This window comes from Sorex fumeus, unplaced genomic scaffold, assembly GCF_029834395.1.
Source record: "Sorex fumeus unplaced genomic scaffold, SorFum_2.1 ptg000178l, whole genome shotgun sequence".
Taxonomy (NCBI): domain Eukaryota; kingdom Metazoa; phylum Chordata; class Mammalia; order Eulipotyphla; family Soricidae; genus Sorex; species Sorex fumeus.
In genome coordinates, this window is record NW_026606235.1 from 770,859 (window position 1) to 794,028 (window position 23,170).

Here is a 23,170-nt window from a genome sequence, read left to right on the forward strand (position 1 = left end):
GGGCTGGGCTGGTGGGGTTGTGGGCGCTGCGGTCGTCACTTTTTCCACTCCTTCTTCACGTAGTCCCAGCGGGAGGCGGGGCCCTGCACGGGGTTGCCCTTCATGTCCAGGATGCGCTGCAGCTGCTGGGCCTTCCGCTCCTCGGTCAGCGTGATGGGCTTCTTCGGGAAGACTGCAGAGGCAGCGGGACACAGGGGTGCTTAGCGACCGGGCAGACCCTCTCCACCCTGGGCAGAGCTCAGCGATGGGCTGGGTCACCCCCACACAGGTACCCCATTCCACCAAGCCCACCCCCACCAGACTGCCAGAGACCCCAGGAGTCAAGTCCAGCTTTGCCTTCTGCCCACGGGAGAATGGGGCTTCAGCCCTTCCTTTCTGAGCCTCAGTTTTTCCACCCCTCACCTCTGTAATTGTAGGAGCAGTGGCTTGAGGGGTGTTTTGGGGGTGGGTTTTTTTTTTTTTACACTCAAGAATTACTCCTAGTGGTGCTTAGGGGACTATAGGGGATGCCAGGGATCGAACCCAGGTTGGCAGCATGCTAAGCAAATGCCCGACCTGCTGTACTATGACTCTGGCCCTTTAGGGGTAATGGGTTTGGGGCCACGCCTGGCTATGTTCAGAGTTTACTCCTGGCTCTGAGCTCAGAATCAAGGAGCACTGGTTTTAAGCCTCCTGGATTCAAATCCCAGCTCACACTCCATTGCTGTGTCACTTTGAACAAGCGACTGCAAGACTGGAAGGGTCTGAGCCGTGACTTGTCTGTGACAGGCCCTCCTGGCTAGGGTGGTGGAGACTGGGTCACTCTATGAACACCTGAACCATGCAGTTGCTGCTAAGTTTACAACCATTGAGTCACTGCAGCGTCCAAGAGGAGGTTCCTTTCCTTTTCTTTTTGCTTTTTCTTTTTCCTTCCCCCTCCCCCACCCCCCACAAGGGGTTGGGAATAGTAGACTGGAAAGAAGTATTCACTTAAAAATCAGGAAAGCGACTGGGGCTGGAGTGATAGCACAGCAGGTAGAACGTTTGCCTGGCACTTCGATTCCCAGCATCTCGTATGGTTCCCCGAGCATCACCAGGAGTAATTCCTGAGTGCATGAGCCAGGAGTAACCCCTGAGCATCGCTGGGTGTGAGCCAAAAAGCAAAAAAAATAAATAAATAAAATAAAATAAAAAATCAGGAAAGCAATCAGCTTAATCAATGGCTGAATAAGTAGCAGTACTCCTACATTATGAAAAAAAAAAATAGGCAAGTACAGGGCCAGTGAGAGAGTGTCTGCCTTGCAGACAGCTGACCCGAATTCCATCCTTGGCATCCCATATGGTCCCCAGAGCACTGTCAGGAGTGATTCCTGAGAGTAAGTCCTGAGTATCACTGAGCATGGCCCAATCCCTATCCGCCCCCCCCCCCCACCCCAACACACACAAACAAAACAAAAAAAAAAAAAAAAGAATCAGGGAAGAAGCCTGGAGAGTTTGTGCCAGGTTGAGGCTCTTGGCTAACCCTGTTCTGATCCCCAGCTCCACACATGGAGTGTGGACTTCTAGGAGTGATCCCTGCACCACCAGGTCTGACCCCAAAGTACCAAATAAATAAATCAGGGAAGAGACTGGGACTTAAAGCAACTGCCCAACAAGAACTGACCTGAGTTCAGGGCTGGAGAGGTAGTACCGTGGGTAGCGCATTTGCCTTGCTTGCAGCCTACCTGGGCTCCATCTCTGGCATCTCTGAGCCCTCAGTGCAGAGCCCAGAGCACCATCCAGTATGCCCACCCCCCCCCCCACCAAAAAAAAAGGAAAAATAAGAAAAGACAAAAAAATAACCTAAGTAATTCCTGGCAGTGCTCAGGCACTGTATGTGGTGCCAAGAATTTGAATCAGGGTTGGCCACATCAAGGCAAGTGCCCTACCCGCTGTACTGCAATCTCTCCAGCCCTATTGCTGGTACTTTCTACCCCTCCTTATGGGTAGGCAAGCAGGAAAAGACATCTTTTTTTTATTATTTGCTTTTTGGGTCACACCCAACGATGCTCAGGGGTACTCCTGGCTCTGCACTCAGGAATTAATCCTGGGGGTGCTCAAGGGACCATATGGTATGCCTGGGTTCGAACCCATGTCAACCAAGTGCAAGGTAAACACACTCCCTGCTGTACTATTGCTCCAGCACAAAAAAAAATAGATCTTTTAGAATCAAACTTTGAGCTAGACTAGAATTTCCCCCAACGACTCTCATGCAGAGTCGGAATCCTACCAGACGTCTATGAAGAAGAAATTAGATGAGTCTATAAAAAGAGAAGTCAGCCGAGGCAGAGACCACCAGCTCTGCCCCCACACCTTTGCCTGTTCCCAGCACAGCACAAGCCAGGGTGGGCCTCAGACTCCCTGGAGGATACGAAACAGATTGCTGCACCCACCCCTCAGTGGATCCAATGAGGGTCAGAGAATTTGCATTTCTCACAAACTCCCAAGTGAAATGAAAGGGGTTACTCCTGGCCTGGAGATGCACAGGGGTTATTCCTAGCTCTGCACTCAGGAGTTACTCCTGGCGGTGCTCGGGGGACCATATGGGATGCTGGGAATCGGACCCGGGTCGGCCGCGTGCAAGGCAAACGCCCTACCTGCTGTGCTATGGCTCCAGCCCCAGGCAACTTAGAATCTTAAAGAGGAACGTGGACTCCCTCTCCCTCTTGACTAGAATTTAGATGTGATGGCTGGAGTTGGAGTGTGGAGTCATCTTGAATGCTAAGAATCCTGGCAAGCTGCAGGGTAAGGAAGGCAGAACGAGACATAGAGAAGAGTCACAGAGAAGAGTCACTATGGTCCTTGATACTTGATTCTGTCTTTGATCTTTTCAGTGAGAGAAGAACAGTTTTCTATCTTGCGAGGGTTCTCATGTGTTGGGAACTCAACATCAAGCAGTATGTTAAGAAATTCAGGGGCTGGAGCTATAGTACAGTGGGTAGGGTGTTTGCCTTGCACGCAGCCGACCCAGGCTCGATTCCCGGAGTCCCAGATGGTCTCCCTGTTAGGACAGGACAGCCTCGGACTGGGCCAAGGACAATGAAGATAGTAAAGTTTCCACTCAGGGCTCTCCTATCTGCTTGTTCCGGGAGGAATGTAGGGGCCCCTGAGCTATGAAACAGATGGCTGTCACGGGTCCGGGCTCAGCCCTCGGACCAGATATCGCGTGAAGCCTGGAGCGGGCACTTACGTAAATTGTGGCCTTCAAATCTGCTGTAACGGCCGACTTGGGCCTATATAAGTAACCTCTATACTTTGGGTCGGGGTCTGGCCTCTCACATGGGCCTGGGCATCGCTGTGTGGGTGTGCACGACCCTGGCTAGCCAGCTTAATAAACTGCCTGCTTGCTGATTGCATTCCTGTGTGGTTCTTGTCTGAGGTCGGAGATCCAGAACCGTGTCCTAACACCCCGAGCACTGCCAGGAGTAATTCCTGAGTGCAGAGCCAGGAGTAACCCCTGTGCAACGCCAGGTGTGGCCCAAAAAGCCAAAAAAAAAAATCGTAGTCAATAACAGCATAGTAAGGATACATCCATGACACTGTGTTAGCCACTATATCTCTCACTAATCTTCCCACAAGCCCTGAGATATCCCCATTTTATTATTCTAATGTTTATTGCTCCCATTTGATTGATTGATATTATTACAGGGGATACCACACTCAGTAATGGGCAATTCCCGGCTCTGTGCTCAGGAGTGACACCTCGCAGTGCTCAGGGGACCATATGTGGTGCCAGGCATTGGAGCCAGGCAAGGCAAGCACCTTACCTCCTGAATTATCTCTTTGGCTCACTATTGTCCCCATTTCACAGAAGAAGATCATTGAGGCCCAGAGAGGTAGAGTCCTCCCATTCCAAACCAGGCATCTGTGCTCTGCCTATTACCCCACACCTCTCTGGGGACCTTTCAAGTAGCATGACTCCCTTATTTGAGCGTAGCTCTTGACCACAGCCAGACAGCAGCAGCCAAGTCGGGCATGGTCATTCACCATAGACGCGCTGCCACCAAATCAGCAGAGCCGTGAATCCAACGAAGAAGAAGAGTCCCCCCATCACTGTCTTCCACTCATTGGAGCGATGGTTCATCTCTGCGAAGGTCTCGTGGAACTGGAGTCTGTACACTGTGGGGGTCAGGGGTTAGGGAAAAAGAAGGCAAGCCAGGTGCAGGCATTTCAGTTTTTGGCCCCAGGGACCCCCACCCACAGCAGAGTTGTTTTTTTTTTTATCCAGCAAATTATCTTTCTCTGTCTCTCATTGTCTTTCTCTCTCTGTCTCTCTGTCTCTGTCTATCTCTCTGTCTCTGTCTGTCTCTCTGTCTCTGTCTGTCTCTCTGTCTCTCTCTCTCTCTTCATGTATGTCCTTCTCCCAGAAATTAAACCTGGGTGGGGGGAATGGAAAAGGAATTGGACCTGTGTCTCCTGTACATCAGTCAGCCTGTTGCCCTATTTCTCTGGTCCCCATTCAATGGACTCTTACCGAGCATCCACTCTGTACAAAGATGGCCAAGACCTGGTTACAGCCATAAATAAGCCAGAAGGAAGCACTGAGCACCCCTAGTGGTACTCAGGGGACCAAGTAGTGCTGGGGATTGGACCCAGGGGTCCCGGATGTACCAGGAGCTCAGTTATTGAGCTGTCTCTCTGACTCTTTTGGGGTTTTTTTTGGGGGGGTCACACCCAGTGATGCTCAGGGTTTTCTCCTGGTTTTGCACTCATGAATTACCCCTGGGGTGCTCAGAGGACCATATGGGATGCTGGGGATCAAACCCGGGGTGGCCGCGTGCAAGGCAAACGTCCTACCCGCAAGTGCTATTGTTCTAGTCCCTCTCTGACCTTTTGTGGTCATCCTCTGCCCACAGTTGAATTCTAAAGCATTTCCCATCTCTCTCCGCAGCAGTGCTCAGAGGCCAGGATCCACTCTACTTGGCCTGGCTCTGCAGTCAGATGATTCAGGGATCTATCAGCTCACTGGGGAACCCGGTCATGCTGGGGATCTAACCTGGGCTCCCGCCAGCAAAAGTTGCCTTGCATGCATCCTGAGTCCCCTACCCAGCTTCCTTAATTCAGACTTCCATCAAACTGTTCCTGACCTTGGCTTCCCTCATCTAGAGAGATGTTTTTATTCCTCTGGTTTCTTATTTTTTAGGGGGGGCACACCCCATGATACTCGGGGGTTACTCCTGGCTCTGCACTCAGGAATTACTCCTGGCTTTGCTTGGGGGACCATACGGGATGCGGGGGATTGAACTCTGGTTAGCCGCATGCAAGGCAAACGCCCTCCCCACTGTACTATCACTCTGGCCCCTTGTTTTGTTTTTTAAAGTTTTGGGCCCACCCTGGCGGTGCTCAGGACTTACTCCTGGCTCTGTGCTCACTCGTGGCTGGGCTCAACCAAGTGAATATGCAGGGCAAATGCCCCACCCGCTCCAGTCTTACTGCTGATCTTTCTTCCTCGCCTACAAATCTCAGAGAATGAGGAATCTTCACTCTCCGATTCCCGGAACTAGACCGGAGCTGAGAATGGTCCAGCAATGGTCCAGAACTGCTCCTCCTCACCCCCCTCCCGAACAAATGAATACATGAGGTCCTGCTTGAGAATCCTAGCGAAATCACACAGGGTCACTGCCCTCAAAGTAATCAGACTACAGGGGACAGGCCTTCCGGCCAAGGGGACAGGCCAGGCCAGGAGGACTGTAGGCCTGATTCCAGGAAGGGGCGGAAGCCTGGTGAGCTGGAGTTTGAGGGCATTTGTCAGAGGGAGTAATGTGTGGAGACAAGCAGAGGCGGGCAGGGAAAGAGCCGGGATGGGACGAAAAGAAACGAGATGGGCGGGTGGGGTGGGACGTGCAGAACAGCAGGGAACGCAGCGTTTCTGAGGCCGAAGGCGAAGTCGTAAATGCCAGGCCCACGTCCAGACTCGAAACCCGGCAGCAGCCGCACCCTGCTGGGCCCCTTAGTGCCGTCCTGCCGCGCCAGCCCTAGCGACGATGCAGGAAGCCTGTGGAAGCAGCCTCCCTCGTCAAGGGTCCCTGCCCCCCTGCTCAGCCCCTTCCACAGTCACGGGTGTGAAGTGTCTGTGACGTGTTTCTCTCACAACCGCTCAGACTGGCCGAGTCAGCGGCTCCACCACCACTGGACGCTGTGCCCCAGGGCAAATCTCAGTGTCCTCCTTCTTGAAACGGGGGCATAGTTCTCTCCGAGGGCTCCTGGCAGGTGAGGTGAGCTCATACCTGGCATACTCTCAGCACCCAATAAGCACTGAGTTGTGTCTATCATCATTTTTTTTTCTTTTTGGGTCACACCCGGCGAAGCACTGGGGTTCCTCCTAGCTCTGCACTCAGAAATTACTCCTGGCAGTACTCAGGGGACCATATGGGATGCTGGGAATTGAACCCGGGTCAGCCGCATGCAAGGCAAATGTCTCCCCACTGAACTATCGCTCCAGCCCCTATTGTCATTTATTATTACTCGAAAACAGCTCTCTTGCCTCCTATTCCTTGTGCCATGTCTCCACCATCTCTCCCTGGACCACTAACTCCATCCTCCACCCCGCCCCCCAGCCAGGGGCCTCTCCCTCTCAGAGCGCTGGGCCAGAACCCCACTCCTTGAGGCAGAAGGAACGAGGGTGCAGCTCTCCCCGGGTGAGGAGATCCGCAGCCCCGGAGAGCATGAGCACATGTGGGGACACCTTAGCTCTCAGAGTCTGTCCCTGGAGTGCAGAGTGTGTCACGGGGGAAGGGGCAGGGGCAGAGGGGCAGCCCCGAGCTGCTTCCACAGACAGACTCCATAGGCACTGATGATGCCCACACGCACCCGGGCACAGGGGCCAGGCTGGAAAGGAGACTAACACAGGAGGCTAACTTGCGTGTGTGTGTGTGTGAGAGAGAGAGAGAGAGAGAGAGAGAGAGCGCATGCATGCACTTTGCATGTTCCCCTGTGCCCATCATTCTCAGCACATTAAATAAATATGCAAAGAAATTGCTAATGAAAAATCAAAGCTAGTGGCAGAGATCCTTGGGGAGAGGAACTACTTTTGGTTCGGGCCTGGCGCACCCCACCCCACCTCACCCCGCCTTGTCAGGACAAGCTTCAGATCTTTATCCAGAATCTGAATTTCCAGGGGCGGGGAGGTGAGCTGGGCCAGGGAAGGTGCCCAGGAAGCAGAGAGAACGGAAGAAGCTGTGGGATTGGAGAGGGAAGCCAGGGTGAAGCGAATGAGTCAAACCCTCAACCTCCCCCCTCCCCCCAAACACACACGTCACACTGCCCGGGCCAGGGGTTAAGGTCAGTTGTTGGTGGAGCTCTGAGGTCTAGATGTCGCCAAGGAAGAGAAGCCCGAGGCAGGCTCTGTGGGCTCCAGACCTGCCTCTCAGTCTGTGCTGCCACAAGTGTTTGCCCCCTCACAGCAGACCACAGACATGGAGGAGAGAGTAAAGGAGTGAATGGACAAGTGAAGGGTGAATGAATGAATGAGTGAAGGAGTGAATGAACGAGTGAAGGAAGTATGAACTAGGGAAGGGTGTATGAACAAGTGAAGGATGAATGAAGGAGTGAAGGAGTGAAGGATGAATAAATGGAGTGAAGGATGAATGAATGAATGGAGTGAATGAACAAGTGAAGGATGTATGAACAAGTGAAGGATGAATGAGTGAGTGAAGAAGTGAAGGATTAATGAAGGAGTGAAGGATTAATGAATGAATGAATGGAGTGAATGAACAAGTGAAGGATGAATGAGTGAGTGAAGGAGTGAAGGATTAATGAAGGAGTGAAGGATGAATGAATGGAGTGAAGAAGGAGTGGATGAACGAGTGAAAGATGTATGAACAAGGATGAATGAATGAATGAATGAAAGATGCATGAACAAATGAAGGATGAATGAGTGAAGGAATGAATGAACGAGTGAAAGATGCATGAACAAGTGAAGGATGAATGAATGAATGAAAGATGAATGAACAAAGGCAAGCTTCCCAGGAAGCGTGGGGTCTGTGGGGATTTCTGACTGTCTTGGGGTCGGGATCCCACCTTCCCTGCCCACGCTCCCTGGCAGAGTCCCCCCCAGCGCACCCCCCGGTACCTACAGGCCACCTTCTCGGCGTGGCTCAGCTGGGCCCAGCTGCCCTTCTCCTTCTCCTTCAGGGCCCGCTGCTCAGCGCTGAGCTCCGTGCAGAAGGGCTCGTTGGGCATGGGGTAGGAGCGCTGGGCGTGGTAGTCAGTGTACGGGGGCATCTTCTCCTTACTGTGAGCTGTGGGCACAAAGGCCTTCATCAGAGGCTCTCCTGGGCTATCCCAACCCCCCCCCCCCCCCCAGTGATAGCAAGTCCGGCTGCGTTTACTGGGCCCTGACAGGTGCCGGGAGCCAGGCAGGGGTCTTAGGGGAGCGGCCTTCCTCAGGGGCCCGACTGTCTGGGAGACTGTTCGCTCGCGTTCACAAACGGGGAGACTGAGCAGCCAGGCCCTGGGCTAAACTTCATTCACAGCGTCAGGAGTGGGACTCTGGCTAAATCCAGCACCCACCTGCACCCGGCTTCCAACCCAAGGTTCCCCGGGAAGGTCTGAGGTGAGGAGGGCATGGCCGGTGGGGGCCAGAGTGAGTGAAGCCTCTGAGGTGAGGGGGGGAAACTGCTCCACAAGCTCTTTCCAGGTGCTCCCGTGGGCAGTCACAGGCACCCCGGAGTTCACTGGGTTTGGGGCCAGCTCCAGCCCATTAAGCCCCTCCAACTCACTGGGCTATACGGTCCTCATCAGCAAAGTGGGGGAAGGAGAGAAAAGACCTCACCCTTTTTTTTTAATTTTGTTTGGTTTTTTTCCTTTTCGGGTCACACCTGGCGATGCTCAGGGGTTACTCCTGGCTCATGCACTCAGGAATTACTCCTGGCAGTGCTCAGAGGACCATATAGGATGCTGGGAATCGAACCCGAGTCAGCCGCATGCAAGGCAAATGCCCTACCCGCTGTGCTATCGCCCCTTCACCCTCTTTTGGCGTCCTCTACTGTCAGTGCTCGGGGCTTCCTCCTGGCACTGCGCTCGAGGATCACTCCTGGAGAGGCTCAGGAACCATATGGGGTGCCGGGGGTCGAACCCCCGTGTGCCGCATGCGAGACAAACGCCTTCCACACTGTGCTATCACTCTGGCCCCAAGACCTCACACTCCTGTGGGAAGCTTCAGGACCATTCATGACACTCGTACATTGAGGTTGGTTTTGCTCTGCTTCCAAGCCTGGCTCTCCCTGAGGGTGAAACCTGTGGGCACCCCATGGGTGCTTAGGATAGCCAGGAGGAGACACAGCTCTAGGAGGGTCTGAGGGAAGCTGCCGCTGTTCATGGCCACCAGAGAGGCCCCTGAGTGGGGCACTGGAACTGCCACCTCTGAATCTCTAGGTCTCCCGGCCTCAGTATGTTCTCCTGAGAAACGGACATCAGAGCCCAGCACCCACTTCACACGGCTGTGATCTGAAGCCTGAAGGGTGCTTCTCAGCGCCAAAGGTTTCTCATAGCTTTGTGGGGTGCTATGGAGGTGACCAAAAGGCAGAAGGCCCTTCAGTGGCCTTGTGGGGCTCTCTCCTGCTTTGGGCTTTCTGGTCAGCACAGACACGGGGGTCTGTGAAGGAGCTGGAACCCCTGAGGGACCTGAGGGGCCACAGAGGTGCTGCCTGCTCACCCCGCAGCCTTGTGTACAGAGCAAGGAGTGGGACTGTGGAGAGTGGTTTCAGGATGGGCCCGGGGCAGCACACACAGACAGGGGCAGGCTGCAGCCAGAATCCTCTCAGGGCCGGAGAGACAGTGCAGCGGGGAGGGCACTGACCTTGCATGCAGCCAACCCAGGTTCCATCCCCAGTATCCGTTATGGTGTGCCCTGAGCACCGCCACAAGTGATTCCTGAGTGCAGAGCTGGGAGTAACCCCTGGGCACCGCCGGGTGTGTGCCCCTCAAAAAAACAAAAACACGGGCTGGAGCGATAGCACAGCGGGTGGGGCGTTTGCCTTGCACACGGCCGACCCGGGTTCAGTTCCCAGAATCCCATATGGTCCCCCGAGCACCGCCAGGAGTGATTCCTGAGTGCAGAGCCAGGAGGAAGCCCTGAACATCGCCAGGTGTGGCCCCAAAACCAACACAAACAAACCCCCCCAAACCAGAATCCTCCCTCAGCTGGGAGAAGGGGCTGAGGGGTCTTACCGGCAGCAGTGGCGGCTCCTGGGCCGTGAGCAGCTCGGGTTCCGGGGCCCCCTCGCCGCAGCGCCAAGCTCCAGGCTGCTCTGAAGAACATCTGGGGTGGGAGGGGATGAGTCTCCCACCGCCCTCTGCCCCCAGGGCCCTTCTTTCAGTCAGCGAGGGTGGAGTCTCAGGGTTCCCTTCAGCCCCCCCCCCCTTGTCCTTCTCACTGTGTCTTGGGCCCCTCTGGGGGTCCCTGGCCGCCCCAGCTGTTGGCAACCCGCTCTGGGATCTCAGCCTCGGAGCAGGGGAGGCCACTGACCATTCCCACGGGGTCTGAGCAGCTGGGATGAGGGTGTGGGTGGGGGGTTCTGGCCCAGTCCCCCACTGGCTTGGACATGTGCCCCCTTGGGGAGGGAGGGAGGGAGGGAGTCCTGGGACTTCTCTTCCCAGGGCCATCTGCCAAGGTCTCAGCACAGACCACACAGAGCACCCCCACCTCTTCCCCCCCTAATTGGCTGCCTACGTGCACGCAGCCTGCTGTGCTGGGCTGGACGGGAAGACCGGGGGACCGGCCAGCGTCACCCCCACCCTCTGAGGAAAGGCCCAGGGGGCCAGCATCTCCGTGGGCCTAGGGAAAGGGAAGGGGCTTTAAGGGAGGGTGAGAGGGACAGAGAAGTTCAGGCCCTGAGCAGAGAAAAGGGGGGGGGTTCCTGTTTCGGGGATGAGAGATGCCCCAACCCCCTTTCCGCACCCACATCTGGAGAGAGAAGAGAGAGAGGGGGTTCCCCTAAGTGGTTAGTGGGAGGCAGCTCACATCTGGGAAGGAGGGGAAGTCTCCCAAGGGAGAAGTGGGTGAGCGTCCCAGCCCAGGAGACAGTGGGGGGCGGGGGAGGGAGAGCACCCCCAAACCCATAAGCCCACCGGAGGCCTCAACTCTGACGATGTCCGAAGATCCCCCTCGCCCCCACACACACACCCAGGTCCTCTTCGGTGGCAGCGACCACCCACTGACTCACCTTTGGCTCTGCAGAAGGTGCAGGAAGGCTGAGCCGGGAGTAACGGGAGGCTGCCAAGCGCCAACGGAGCAGCTCAGCGCCGGCCCGCCCGCCCGCCCGCCCCGCCCCGCAGCCTCGGGCCGCCCCTGCGTGGGAACGCGCTGCCCGCGGTCCCTGGGGCAGGCCCAGCTGGGAACTGCGAAGTGACTTTCCGCCTCCCCCCCCCCCCCACACACACACACAGGGGTTCTGAGTCGGAGACCCAGTGAAGGAGGCCTGCCCCGCCCCTCCCCCCCTGGCAGTGTGCTCCTGGCCCAGGTGGGCAGCTTTAGAAGCTGGCCCTTCCTGTCCCCACACCTCCCCTCGTGGCTGGTTCTTCCACCGAGAATGTTCTCTCCAAAAAAAACTAAAAAGGAATGTTTTCCCTGGGCCTTCGTAGACAAGAGTCTAGTCCCTGTTTCTGGTTTTGGAAGCTCACAAGGTCCTCCAACGTGACCATCTCCTGGGGCTCCGGTTAGCCAGCCAGCCCTCTGGGGACTATACTATTGCTCTAGGCCCCTCAAATAAATTTTATTTTGGGGGGAGCACACCCAGCAGTGCTCAAGGCTTATTCCTGGCTCTGCACTCAGCGTTCACTCCTTGGGGGGGCTCTGGGGAGCATATGAGATATGCCAGGGATTAAACCCAGGTTGACTGGTGCAAGGCAAGTGCTCACCCACTGTCCTGTCTCTCCAGCCTTCATCTCCATTCTTCACTTCAGCTACTGACACAAAGGGACAAGAAGAATCTCCCGACTCTCCCAAACACAGTGCTCTCGGCTCCTCTCAAGGCCCAGAGCCATCCGCTCGCTGCTAGTTACTTCTTGGAGCTGCTCCCGTTCCTCCCCACCCCCAAGAGAATTCCATATGACTCCCCCCGCCCCCTTTATTTGAACACCTTGGTTTGCAAAGTTGTTCACGATGCCTTTGTCACAGGCACTCAATATTCCAACACCAATCCCAACCCCGCTGTGAGCCTCCCTCCACCACTGCCGCCATTTTCCCAACCACCCCTAAGGCCTGCCCCCGTCGCCAGCCCCAAATAATTCATAGTATATTGCTTTCTGCCACTAAATGGCTAATGGAATTATTAAAAACAAACAAACAAAGTTTCAGTAAAAGAAAAGTTTGTGAAAATTGTTATATCTCACCCTGGGAACATTAAGTCCTTGTCTGGGGGGTTACTAAGCTGTTGTTGCCAGTTGAGCTTTCTGTGTTAATGTTTTTTGTTAATTGAGCTTCATTAGCTTCTATGGCACAGGAATTTCATAATTGAGACACCCCACCACCCCCAACCACCACCAAAGGGCCCTTTTACCTCTTAGAGGCACACCCGGGTGTTCTGAAGAGTAGCCTATGGAGGGTGGTTTACTGTTGTGGCGAGCATGACATTGAATATTTGTGTCGAGGGGCCAGAGAGATAATGCAGCCGGCAGGGCGTTTGTTTCTCATGCAGCTGACCTGGTTTTGATCCCCAAAAGAGTCTCTAGTACTACCAAGAGTGATCCCTGAGGGGCTGGAGTGATAGCACAGCAGTTTGGGCGTTTGCCTTGCACGCGGCTGACCCAGGTTCGATTCCCAGCATCCCATATGGTCCCCCGAGCACCGCCAGGAGTGATTCCTGAGTGCAGAGCCAGGTGTAACCCCTGAGCATCGTGAGGTGTAACCCAAAAAGCAAAAAAAAAAAAGAAAAAATAGAGTTATCCCTGAGCACAGAGCCAGGAGTAAGCCCTGGGCACTGCCAGGTATGACTCCAAAACCAACACCAAACAAACCAACACAAAAAGACTCGTATCTTTCCACAGTGTCAGCTTTATTGAACATTTTTAACAAGAAACATTTCACGGAATCCTCCAAGCCTTGCCTCTGCTTCTCAGAGATAGAGCTCAAGTGTGGAGCCAGTCAGATAAGATCCAGACAGGCCTTGAACAAAGGAGGGAGTGACTCGGTCACCCACAGTCAGTCATAAGCACACTGCAGGTTCCCAGGAGGTAGTACACACAAAATCAGTGTCACGCTCACAGCAAAATCACGGTCGGTTACAAATAGCAGAAGATTAAACTCCTTTCAAGCAGTCTCTTAGCAGGAGCAAGTCAGGCCGCTGAGCGGGCTTCCGGTGCCCTCTCAGGCAGCAGCGAAGCGGACAAGTCTGTGGTAGTGTGTGTGTGTGGGGGGGGGGGGTTTGCTGCCAACAAAGCACTTGCCCCCTCCCGGCTCAAGGTATGCTGGGAAGATTCATGCTGTCAGATTCTTGTTTTGTTTTGGGGTCACACCTGGCGATACTCAGGGCTTACTCCAGGCTCTGAAATTATGCCTGGCATGCTCAGGAATTATTCCTGGTGGGGCCTGGGTGACCATATAGGATGCCGGAGCCCAAACTTGAGCCAGCTGTGTGCAATGCAAGTGCCCTGCTGTGTACCTACCTGCTGCACTATCACTGCAGCCCCTGTCAGATTCTTTAGGCATTGGAGAGGGCAGGGTGGTTTGGAGTCAGATGTGAGGCCCATTTCCCTTTACTTCTTTTTTTTGAAGGTGGGACACACACTCCGCAGTGCTCAGAGTTAACTCCTGGCTCTGTGCTCAGGGATTACTCCTGCGAGGCTCTGGGGACCATATGAGATGCTGGGGATTGAACCCAGGTTGGCTAGGGGGAACAGTATGGAATTTTGGGGATCACACCCAGGTTGGCCACATACAAGGCAAGTGCCCTGCCTGCTGTACTATCGCTCCAGGAGGCCCATTTTCACGCTTCTCATGCATGCTGTTTGTCTTTGCTTTGTTGACTGTCCTCTCATTTTCTTGTGTCATTCTCGCTTGTGTCAGCCACCTGTTCTTTATCAGCACGCAGCTCTAGGATTCAGAACACGCTCTCTTGCACGCAGGAGTCTTTCTGGGAGCGATCCTCAATCACTGAGCCAGGAGTAGCTCTTCCCACCAGCAACACCAGGTGTGACCCAAAAGCTAAAAAACATAAAAGGTAAAGGTAAAGGCCCTCCCGCTGATCATCGATTTGCTCGAGCGGGCCCAGTAACGTCTCCATTGGAGACTTTGTTGTTGCTGTGTCTGGCATATCGAATACGTCACGGGGAGCTTGCCAGGCTCTGCCGTGCGGGCGAGATACTCGCGGTAGCTTGCTGGGCTCTCCGAGAGGGGCGGAGGAATCGAACTCGGGTTGGCCATGTTGGCTACGTGCAAGGCAAACGCCCTACCGCTGTGCTATCGCTCCAAAACAAAATAAAACAAAACAAAAACACGTCTTTAATAAGTTACTTCAAGTCAACTTTGAGGGCTGGAGAAATAGAATGCATAGAGCACTTACCTTGCATGAAGCTGTCCTGGGTTCGATTCCCAGCATCCATATGGTCCCCTGAGCACTGGTAGGTGTGATTTTTTTCTTTCTTCCTTTCTTTCTTTCTTTCTTTCTTTCTTTCTTTCTTTCTTTCTTTTGGAGTACTGCTATTTATTCAATGATTTATTTTGTTTGTTTGGGGGCTATATCTGGTGATATTCAGGGGTTATTCCTGGCTCTGCACTAAGGAATTGCTCCTGTGGTGCTCTGGGGACCATATGGGATACTGGGGATCGAATACAAGTAGGTCACATGTAAGGTAAGCACCCTACCTATGGTGGTATTACTCTGGCCAAAGGAGTGATCCCTGAGTACAGAGTCAGAAGTAAGCCTTGAGCATTGCTGGGTGTGGCCCCCAAACCAAAACAAACAACAACAAAAAAACCCACAACCAAATCCAGCATTATAATTTCTGGAGTGGTAGTATAGTGGTGGACCGCAGTGATAGCACAATGGGCAGGGTGTTTGCCTTGCACGCAGCCAACCCGGGTTCAATCCCTGGCATCCTGTATGGTTCCCCGAGCACCACCAGGAGTAATTCCTGAGTGCAGAGCCAGGAGTAACCCCTGAGCATCACTGGGTGTGACCCAAAAAGCAAACAAAGAAAGAAAGATAGTATAGTGGGTAGGGCACACAGCTGACCTGGGTTCTATCCCTGGCATCCCATTTGGTCCCCATGCACTGCCAGGAGTGATTCCTGAGTGCAGAGCCAGGAGTAAACCCTGAGCATCACTGAGTGTGGCCAAAAAGAAACAACCAAATCAACTTTGAGATGGTAAAAATGTTTTTCTCAGTGAGTCCAGCTCGACATGAGTACAGTTCTTGTGTGAACGTTAGTCATTTTGCATTGTTCTTGTGTCCAATCTAAACAGTTACGGCTCTTTCGTACATGAAGGACGGGGACAAGCCTCCTTCAGGCAACCTGGGAGAGAATAGGAGCTTTGCCAGGCCTTTCCCAGGGCAGGTTGGAGAGGGCTGCATTGCAGAGGGCTGACGTGCAGATTCTACCGTGGGCATGCACGGGCACGCACGCCACTTCTGGGCCTGTTTCCCCCACTCTCACAGGGCCTCCCAGGAAAGGTCTTTGAGAAACAGGCCCCTCGGTTGTGTCCGGCCCTCTCCCACCCCCGCCTCTGTGGGAATCCAGATGTGGGGAGATGCTATGATGAGGAACATCTGTTGAGGAACACAACCCGCCTTCAGATGTGAGGACAATGGGGTGGGAGGCAGGCCCCGGGTTGATATAGGTCAGCAGGACCAGGGTCTGTGGAGCAAAGCAGAGCAGGGTCTGGAGGTTCTCAGCCTTGGAGTAGATGGGCTTTCCCACCCCGCAAGTCACTCTTTAAATAAAGTAGAGGCTGGAGAGACAGTGAGTAGGACGCTTGCCTTGCATTTGGACAACCTGGATTCGATCCTTAGCACCCCCACGTGGCCTCCTGACCCCCACTAAGAGTTCAGAGGAAGGAGTAATCCCTGAAGAATTTTCCACAGTAACCCTGAACATATTCAATATGCCAAAAAACAGTAACAACAAATCTCACAATTCATTGTGAGACGTTACGGGTGCCCGCTCGAGCAAATCGATGAACAACGAGAGGACAGTGCTACAGTGCAACCCTGAACATTAAATTAATTAATTTGGTTTTGTGGTCCCCAAACCAAATTAATTAATTAAATGGGACTCAGGAACAGGATTCTCTGAAGGGATCCTTGGTGGGCGCAGCAGTGGAAGGGGCATCCAGATAGGACTGCATGATGATCCCAGCTTGGTATTTGGTTCTTTGGTTGATTGATTGGTTTGGGAGCGACATCCGCAGATACTCAGGGGTTACTCCTGCCTTTGCACTCAGGAATCACTCCTAGCAGTGCTTGGGGGACCATATGGGATGCCAAGGATGGAACCTGGGTCAGCACATGCAAGATAAATTCCCTACCCCTGTACTATCATTCCAGCCCCTGAGCACCAAATCGTGAGAACAAGGAAATAAGTGTTTTCCCACTTGTTTGTGGGAAAACAGCAGGGAGGGGAGGGGAGAGAACCCCTGTCCTGACACTCCAGGGACCCAATGGCAGAGGGTCAGCTCACAGATCATCTCTAGGGACTCCCGAGACTGCTCAGATACCGAACTAAGAGAGGCAGCAGCATTCTGAAGGTGCAACCAGTCCCACACCCAATTCAGACTCTTGACTTCACTTGGGTCTCCTGACCTGGAAGGGAAACTGCGGAAAGGTGCTTCACACAGAACCCGGAGGTAAAGACATGACGTGTTGGACAAGAGGGCCAGAGAAATAGTACAGCTGGTACTCTGGATGAATCCCAGAAACCCAAAAGACCTCTGAACACTACCAGGAGTGATCATGGGCACAGAGCCAAGAGGAACTCCCGAGAAGCACAGGGTGTGGCCCAAAACGAAAAGGAGAAATTGTACAGTGGGCAGGGCTCTTACCTGACAGGATTTAATCCCATTCGATCCCCCCAAGAACCGCCAGGAGTGATCCCTGAGCACAGGTCCAAGAGTTAACTGCTGGGTTTGGGCCCAAAAAACTAGGGAGAGCAAAAACCATCAGGGAGAGGAGGTATTAGGTTATTAAGCATCAGGTGTCAAGGGGCAGGGCCAGGGCTGGAGCCATAGCACAGTAGGGGTTTGTCTTGCACGCGCCCAACCCGGGTTCAATTACCAACATCCCATATTGTCCCCGAGCACTACCAGGAGTAATTCCTGAGTGCAAAGCCAGGAAGTAACCCGTGTGCATAGCCAGGTGTGACCCAAAAAGAAAAAAAAATGGGGGCAGGGCCAGGAAAGGAGCTGCCCACTCAGCTACCCAGCCAGAAAGCAGGTGCATTTGCAGGTTCTGCACCAGCAGAGTAGTTCAGGAAACTGAGGCTGCAGGACGACATGCAGGGCCAGGATGTGGGTGCCGGGGCAGCTGCCAAGACCTCACGTCAAAGCATCTCTCCAGAGATCTCCTGGCAAGTGTGCATCTCTTGGCCGGATCAGAACCATCCCCAAACCAGGAGCTGCCCATGGGAACGGACGCTGATGGCGCCGTTTCCTGATCCTGAAACCGAACCTGTAGCTCGATTAGAGGCAGGTGGGCGCCCCTAGTTGTCCTGCCTTTGGGTGGACTGGATGATGGAAAGAAACCTCCTCTGTCCAGCCACGATCCAAGCAGACGCCCTCCAAGGAAGGGGCTAAGGGGGGGGGGGGGGTTCTGTCTTGGTGGCTCTGGGAGTGCTGAGGCTCTGTTGGGGTGGACCCCCTGCAGTCACCCAGGGCCCTTTCCTGTCCGTTCTTCGCCCCACCCACAGGCGGCCTTGATGCCCGCCTTCAGCTCTGTCACTCAAACATCATCACCAAGGTCCATGCATCTCCCGCTTGGCGGACACTCATCCTCCGTGACGGTTCACCACGGGCCCAGCCCTGACCTCCGCTCAGCCCCGGGCTACCCCCAGGCCTTCACCGGCAGCTACAGGTTCTCACACTAGCCCGGACCTGGTCAGTGTCCAGTCCCGCCCTGCAGCCGGCCCAGTGCCTCCCCCCGCTCCAGCCTTGGCTGGCTGCATCCTGGAGATGTGGCCTGGTGGGTGGGGGTGTCTTCTCAGACTTGGGCCTAGACTCGGCCAGACACCCCCTCCCAGCCTGCACAGAGACCCCCACCCCACAGGATCCCGGGGAGCGGGAAGGGTCCCTGGAGACGCCTGGAGGTGCTTGGGAGAACCAGGTGGTTCTAGGTCTTCAGCCAGGCCTCTCACATGCAAAACCCATGCTCCAGCCCATTCAGCCATTTCCCAGGCCTCTGCCATCACCCGTCTTGTACGCTCCTCCTCCCCGCTGCACCTGGCAATTGTCAGGGGTTACTCCTGGCTCAGAAATCACTCCTGGTGGTGCTCAGGGGACCATATGGGATTCCAGGGATCAAACCCAGGTTGGCTGCATGCAGGGCAGTACCATCTGCAGTACCTTACCTGCAGTACCATCACTCGAGTCCCAAGACTCTTTTTGCCTTTTTTCTTTTCTTTTCTTTTCTTTTCTTTGGCAGAGGTGCCACACCCAGTAATGTTCAATGGTTACTCCTGTTTCTGTGCTCAGAAATTGCTCCTGGCGATGCTCGGGGGACCATATGGATGTCAGGGATGGAACCCAGGTTGATTGAATGCAAGGCAAGCACCCTACCCACTGTACTATAGCTCTGGTCTCAAGACTTTTTTTTTTCTTTCTCCCCCTTCCTCATTTCCACGTGAGACCACTTTTCTGGAACAAACACAACTTCTCATGCTCAGGCCGAGGCAATGTCCAACCAAGTTGACCAGTCCTCACGACCTCCACGGTCTCTCCAGCCCACATTCTCCTTCACAATGTGATCCTGACAATCCTGAGAGGGTGTGGTGGGGTCTGTATCCCTGTTCCTTTTATTTATTTTTTCCTTTTTGGGTCATACCCAGTGATGCACAGGGGTTACTCCTGGCTCATGCACTCAGGAATTACTCCTGACAGTGCTCAGGGAACCATATGGGATGCTGGAAATTGAACCCGGTCGGCTGGGTGCAAGGCAAACGCCCTACCCGCTATGCTATCGCTCCAGCCCCTGTATCCCCATCCCTTAAACCTGGGTCTACGTTTGGGAGAGATGATGAAAGTGATGCAGCGTGACTTCCCGCCTTGCTCCTCACATTACATCGCCACACGCTAAGACCTAGCAACACTGTTCTGAGGAGGCAAGCTAAGCCCCGTGAAAAGAACCTATTCAGGGTCATTGTAGGTGGCCAGGCTGGAAGCCCAGCTGAGGGAACAAGTTAGAGGCAGCCTTAACAACTGACATGTCATCCTTAGATGATTGCATCCCAGCCAGTGTGCTGTGTCTTTCCTGCTGGGCTATCAGCCTCCACTGAGCACAGTGTCCTTTCTCAATTCCTGACCCTTTGAATCCATTAGGACCTGGGGCCAAAGAGATAGCACATTGGGTAAAACACTTCCCTTGCACGTAGCTGACCTAGGTTTAATTCCCAGCACCACATATGGTCCCCTAGCATGTCCAGGAGTGATCCCAGAGCACAGAGCCAGGAGTAAGCCCTGAATACTATCAGGCATTACCAGAAAAGAAGAAAGAAGAGACTGAGGGACTTGGGGTGAGCCCTTTGCATGTGGGAGTCCTGAGTTCTATCCTGTATCACCAAGTCCCCTTAACACTGCCTGGAGTGATCCTGAGCACTGAACAAGGAATAGCCTCCAATTACTGCCACCTGTGCCCCCCTCCCCCCAGAAACAATAACGGAGACACTGAGTGCTCCCTCACGTCTCTGCCATTCTGGAGTTATTATTATTATTATTATTATTATTATTATTATTTTTGCTTTTGGGGTCTCACTCGGCAATGCACAGAGATTATTCCTGGCTCATGAATTCAGGAATTACTCCTGGCGATGCTCAGGGGACCATATGGGATGCTGGGAATCGAACCCAGTTCGGCCGCATGCAAGGCAAACGCCCTACCCGCTGTGCTATCGCTCCAGCCCCTCTGGAGTTATTCTTGCCCTCTTCCCTTTGTTTGGCAGTGCTGGGGATTGAACCCTGGGCCTCATACATGGAAGGCAAGTGCTCTACTACTGAGCTACTATGAGACAGTGACCCTCTCTCTCTTCCCCGGGATATTACAATTAGTCTGGGGGCCAAGCAGGCGGAAAGGAAGCCACAGGGAGAAAAGCGGGTGAGCAGCAGGGCACCGTCAGCAAAAGGTTGAGCAACACTGTCTTGGAGGATCCCCACCATTGTCTATGATCAAGAAGTTGATCAGGACTCAAGCGCTAGGACAGTGGGTAGGGCACTCACTGACCCGGGCTTGATTCCTAACACCCCATATGATCACCTGAGCCCCACCAGAAGTGATCCCTGAGCGCAGGTCCAGGAGTACCAGAGCACCAAAGGTGTGGCCCAAATACCAAAATAGTTAAAAAACAAAAGAAAAGAAAGGATACATGGAGAAGGAGACTGGAAGCATCTTCCTCAGATTCTGGACAAGGGGATGCAGAGAGAAGCCCAACAGGTAGCTGCTTTCTGGAGGCCCCAGTGCCACCGCGAGCTTCAGTGACCAAAAATCCCATGTGAGCACCCTCTTCCAGGGCCAGGACCAGGGCTGCCAGGGGATAGCAGGACCAGGTGCCCCTCTCCCCCCATGCTAAGTCACCTTCAAAATGATCTCGAGAACCCCAAGTCGAGAGGGGCCACAGCATGGTGTGATAATGGTCATGAAGCACCGGTGTGGTGTGGTGGGCACACGGAGAGAACCAAGCAGCTCATGGAGCACTTGGCTGAGAGAAAGGAGACCTGAGAAGCAAGGAGACAGATTAAGATTGTCCTGATGACGAGTCTCATCTGGGGCACCCCAGAGGGGGTGAGTGAGTCTCACCAACCACCCAAACAGAGCCTCGACAGCCAAAAACCTCCAGAGACCAATCACCGCCATGATCATGGATGATCTCCACAGGCTTAGATGAGCCTCATCTATGAGTAAATCTGTTGAAAAACTCAGATATGTGGGTTTTGTGGCCGAAATCTCCAGGCTCTCACGGTGTCAGGAATGGGCAACCTCCCCCCATCTCCCTGTTCTTTCAGGAGCCTGGCAGTCATGCCCACGAACTGCCTCTGACGCTATATAAGCTCATTAACGGCCATGATCCAGAAACTCACAAATAAATCTTGGAACAGATCAATAAGCTCCAGAGATGCTTCTAGACCCCAAAATCAACATCCAGTTAAGATTTTAACTCCAGCTGTATCACCCTATTGAATATTTTAGAATTCCTCTCTACCACTAATGTACCAGGAGTAGCACACCACACTGAATAGAGCATAAAGCAGAAGAAAACCAATCTCGATTTTAAAAAAAAATATATATATATATTAGCACACAAGGCTTAACCTGTAACAACATGTTAGTAATCTCTTACACAGGGCTTAATGGCTCCTGGGTGAGATACAACAAGATACAACAATCTTCACATACTTTTTTCCAAGGAAACTATTTTTGATCATTTTTAGTGGACTATTCATAACTAGCAATACAAAATAAATTATTTAGGGCCTGATATTGGGGCAAACTTGGGTGGTAGATGGAAAATTTTTAAATAATGGTAGTGGGAAGGTGTAATGGTGGTGGGATTGATGTTGGAATATTAGCACTGTAGCACTTTCCTCCCCGTTGCTCGAGCAGGCACCAGTAACGTCTCCATTGTGAGACTTGTTGTTACTGTGTTTGGCATATCGAATACGTCACGGGGAGCTTGCCAGGCTCTGCTGTGCAGGCCAGATACTCTCGGTAGCTTGCCGGGCTCTCCGAGAGGGACAGAGGAATCGAACCCGGATCGGCCGCGTGCAAGGCAAATGCCCTACCTGCTGTGCTATCGCTCCAGTCTAATGTTGGAATATTGAATGTAACAGATTATTGTGAATAATTTGGAAAAAAAAAGATCGTCCTGATGATACCAAGCTCTATAAGCAGCTAGCCTAAAACTTAGTGACTTCAAATGACACCCCGAAGAGAGTATGCAGAGGTCAAAGCACGTGCCCAGTGGCAGCAGCCCTGGTTCCAATCTGGCACCACGTGTGGCCCCCTGAGCACCACCATACACAGCTCTAAGCACAGACTCAGGTGTGTGGCCCTGAGCACCACTGCATGTGGCCCCTCCACATGAAATCTTCCGGCTTGCTTTTTTTTTTTTTTTTTTGCTTTTTGGGTCACACCCGGCGATGCACAGGGGTTACTCCTGGCTCTGTGCTCAGGAATTACCCCTGGCGGTGCTCAGGGGACCATATGGGATGCTGGGAATCAAACCCAGGTCGGCGGCGTGCAAGGCAAACGCCCTACCCGCTGTGCTATCGCTCCAGCCCCCAGGCTTGCTCTTGAAGCCCAGGTTCTCCCTGGAATGCATCTCTCCCTGACTTGGCACTGTCTCTTTGCTTGTTTTATCCACTCTGGAGAAGCCCGCATACTTCCTCTCTTTCTTTCTGCTCGCACCTTTCTAAGTAAGTTTAAAAATGAGCGACAGTACGGTGGTACAGTGGGTAGGGCGCTTGCCTTGCATGTGGCTAACCCAGGTTCAATCCCTGACACCACAAACGGTACCCCAAGCCCCATCAGAAGTGATCCTTGACTGCAGAGCCAGGAGTAAATCCTGAGCACTGCAGGATGTGGCCCTCAAACAAAGCAAAAAAAAAGAAAAAAGAAAGCTTTTCAAGGGGTTGTGTTCACCACCCAAGTGGTACTCAGGAGCCCTGGGTACGCCTCCTAACACTACCCTGCGTGCTGGGTCGGCCTCAGTGTGAGGGCCAAAGGCTGCTGTCAGTTTCCACCCTGTGTTAACCAGGTCTCTCTGTAGATGCTGAGGGTCTCCAAGATTGTAACCCAAGGGTGCTCGGGGGACTGTGTAGTGTGGGGATCAAACTAGGGTCAGCTACAAACAAAGCCTGAACCTCACCCCTACGCTATCTCTCTGGCCCCACAAAATCCTTTTTTTGTTCGTTTCGAGGCCACACCCGGCAATGCTCAGAGGTTACTCCTGGCTCTGCACTAAGGAACTACTCCTGATAGTTCTTAGGGAACCATATGGGATGGTGGGGATTGAA

General features: G+C 53.5%; 1 protein-coding gene across 1 annotated transcript; it reads right to left on the bottom strand.

The window, feature by feature from the left end:
• On the bottom strand, positions 1 to 11,204 carry LOC130017193 (cytochrome c oxidase subunit 4 isoform 2, mitochondrial-like). Its single transcript, XM_056107897.1, has 5 exons — positions 11,184 to 11,204; positions 10,189 to 10,279; positions 8,094 to 8,258; positions 4,006 to 4,137; positions 1 to 172 (listed from the first exon to the last, which is right to left on the bottom strand). The coding sequence occupies exons 2-5, from the start codon at positions 10,277 to 10,279 to the stop codon at positions 36 to 38; spliced, it is 525 nt and encodes a 174-aa protein (XP_055963872.1). The 5' UTR covers positions 11,184 to 11,204; the 3' UTR covers positions 1 to 35.
• Positions 11,205 to 23,170: the final 11,966 nt, after the last annotated feature.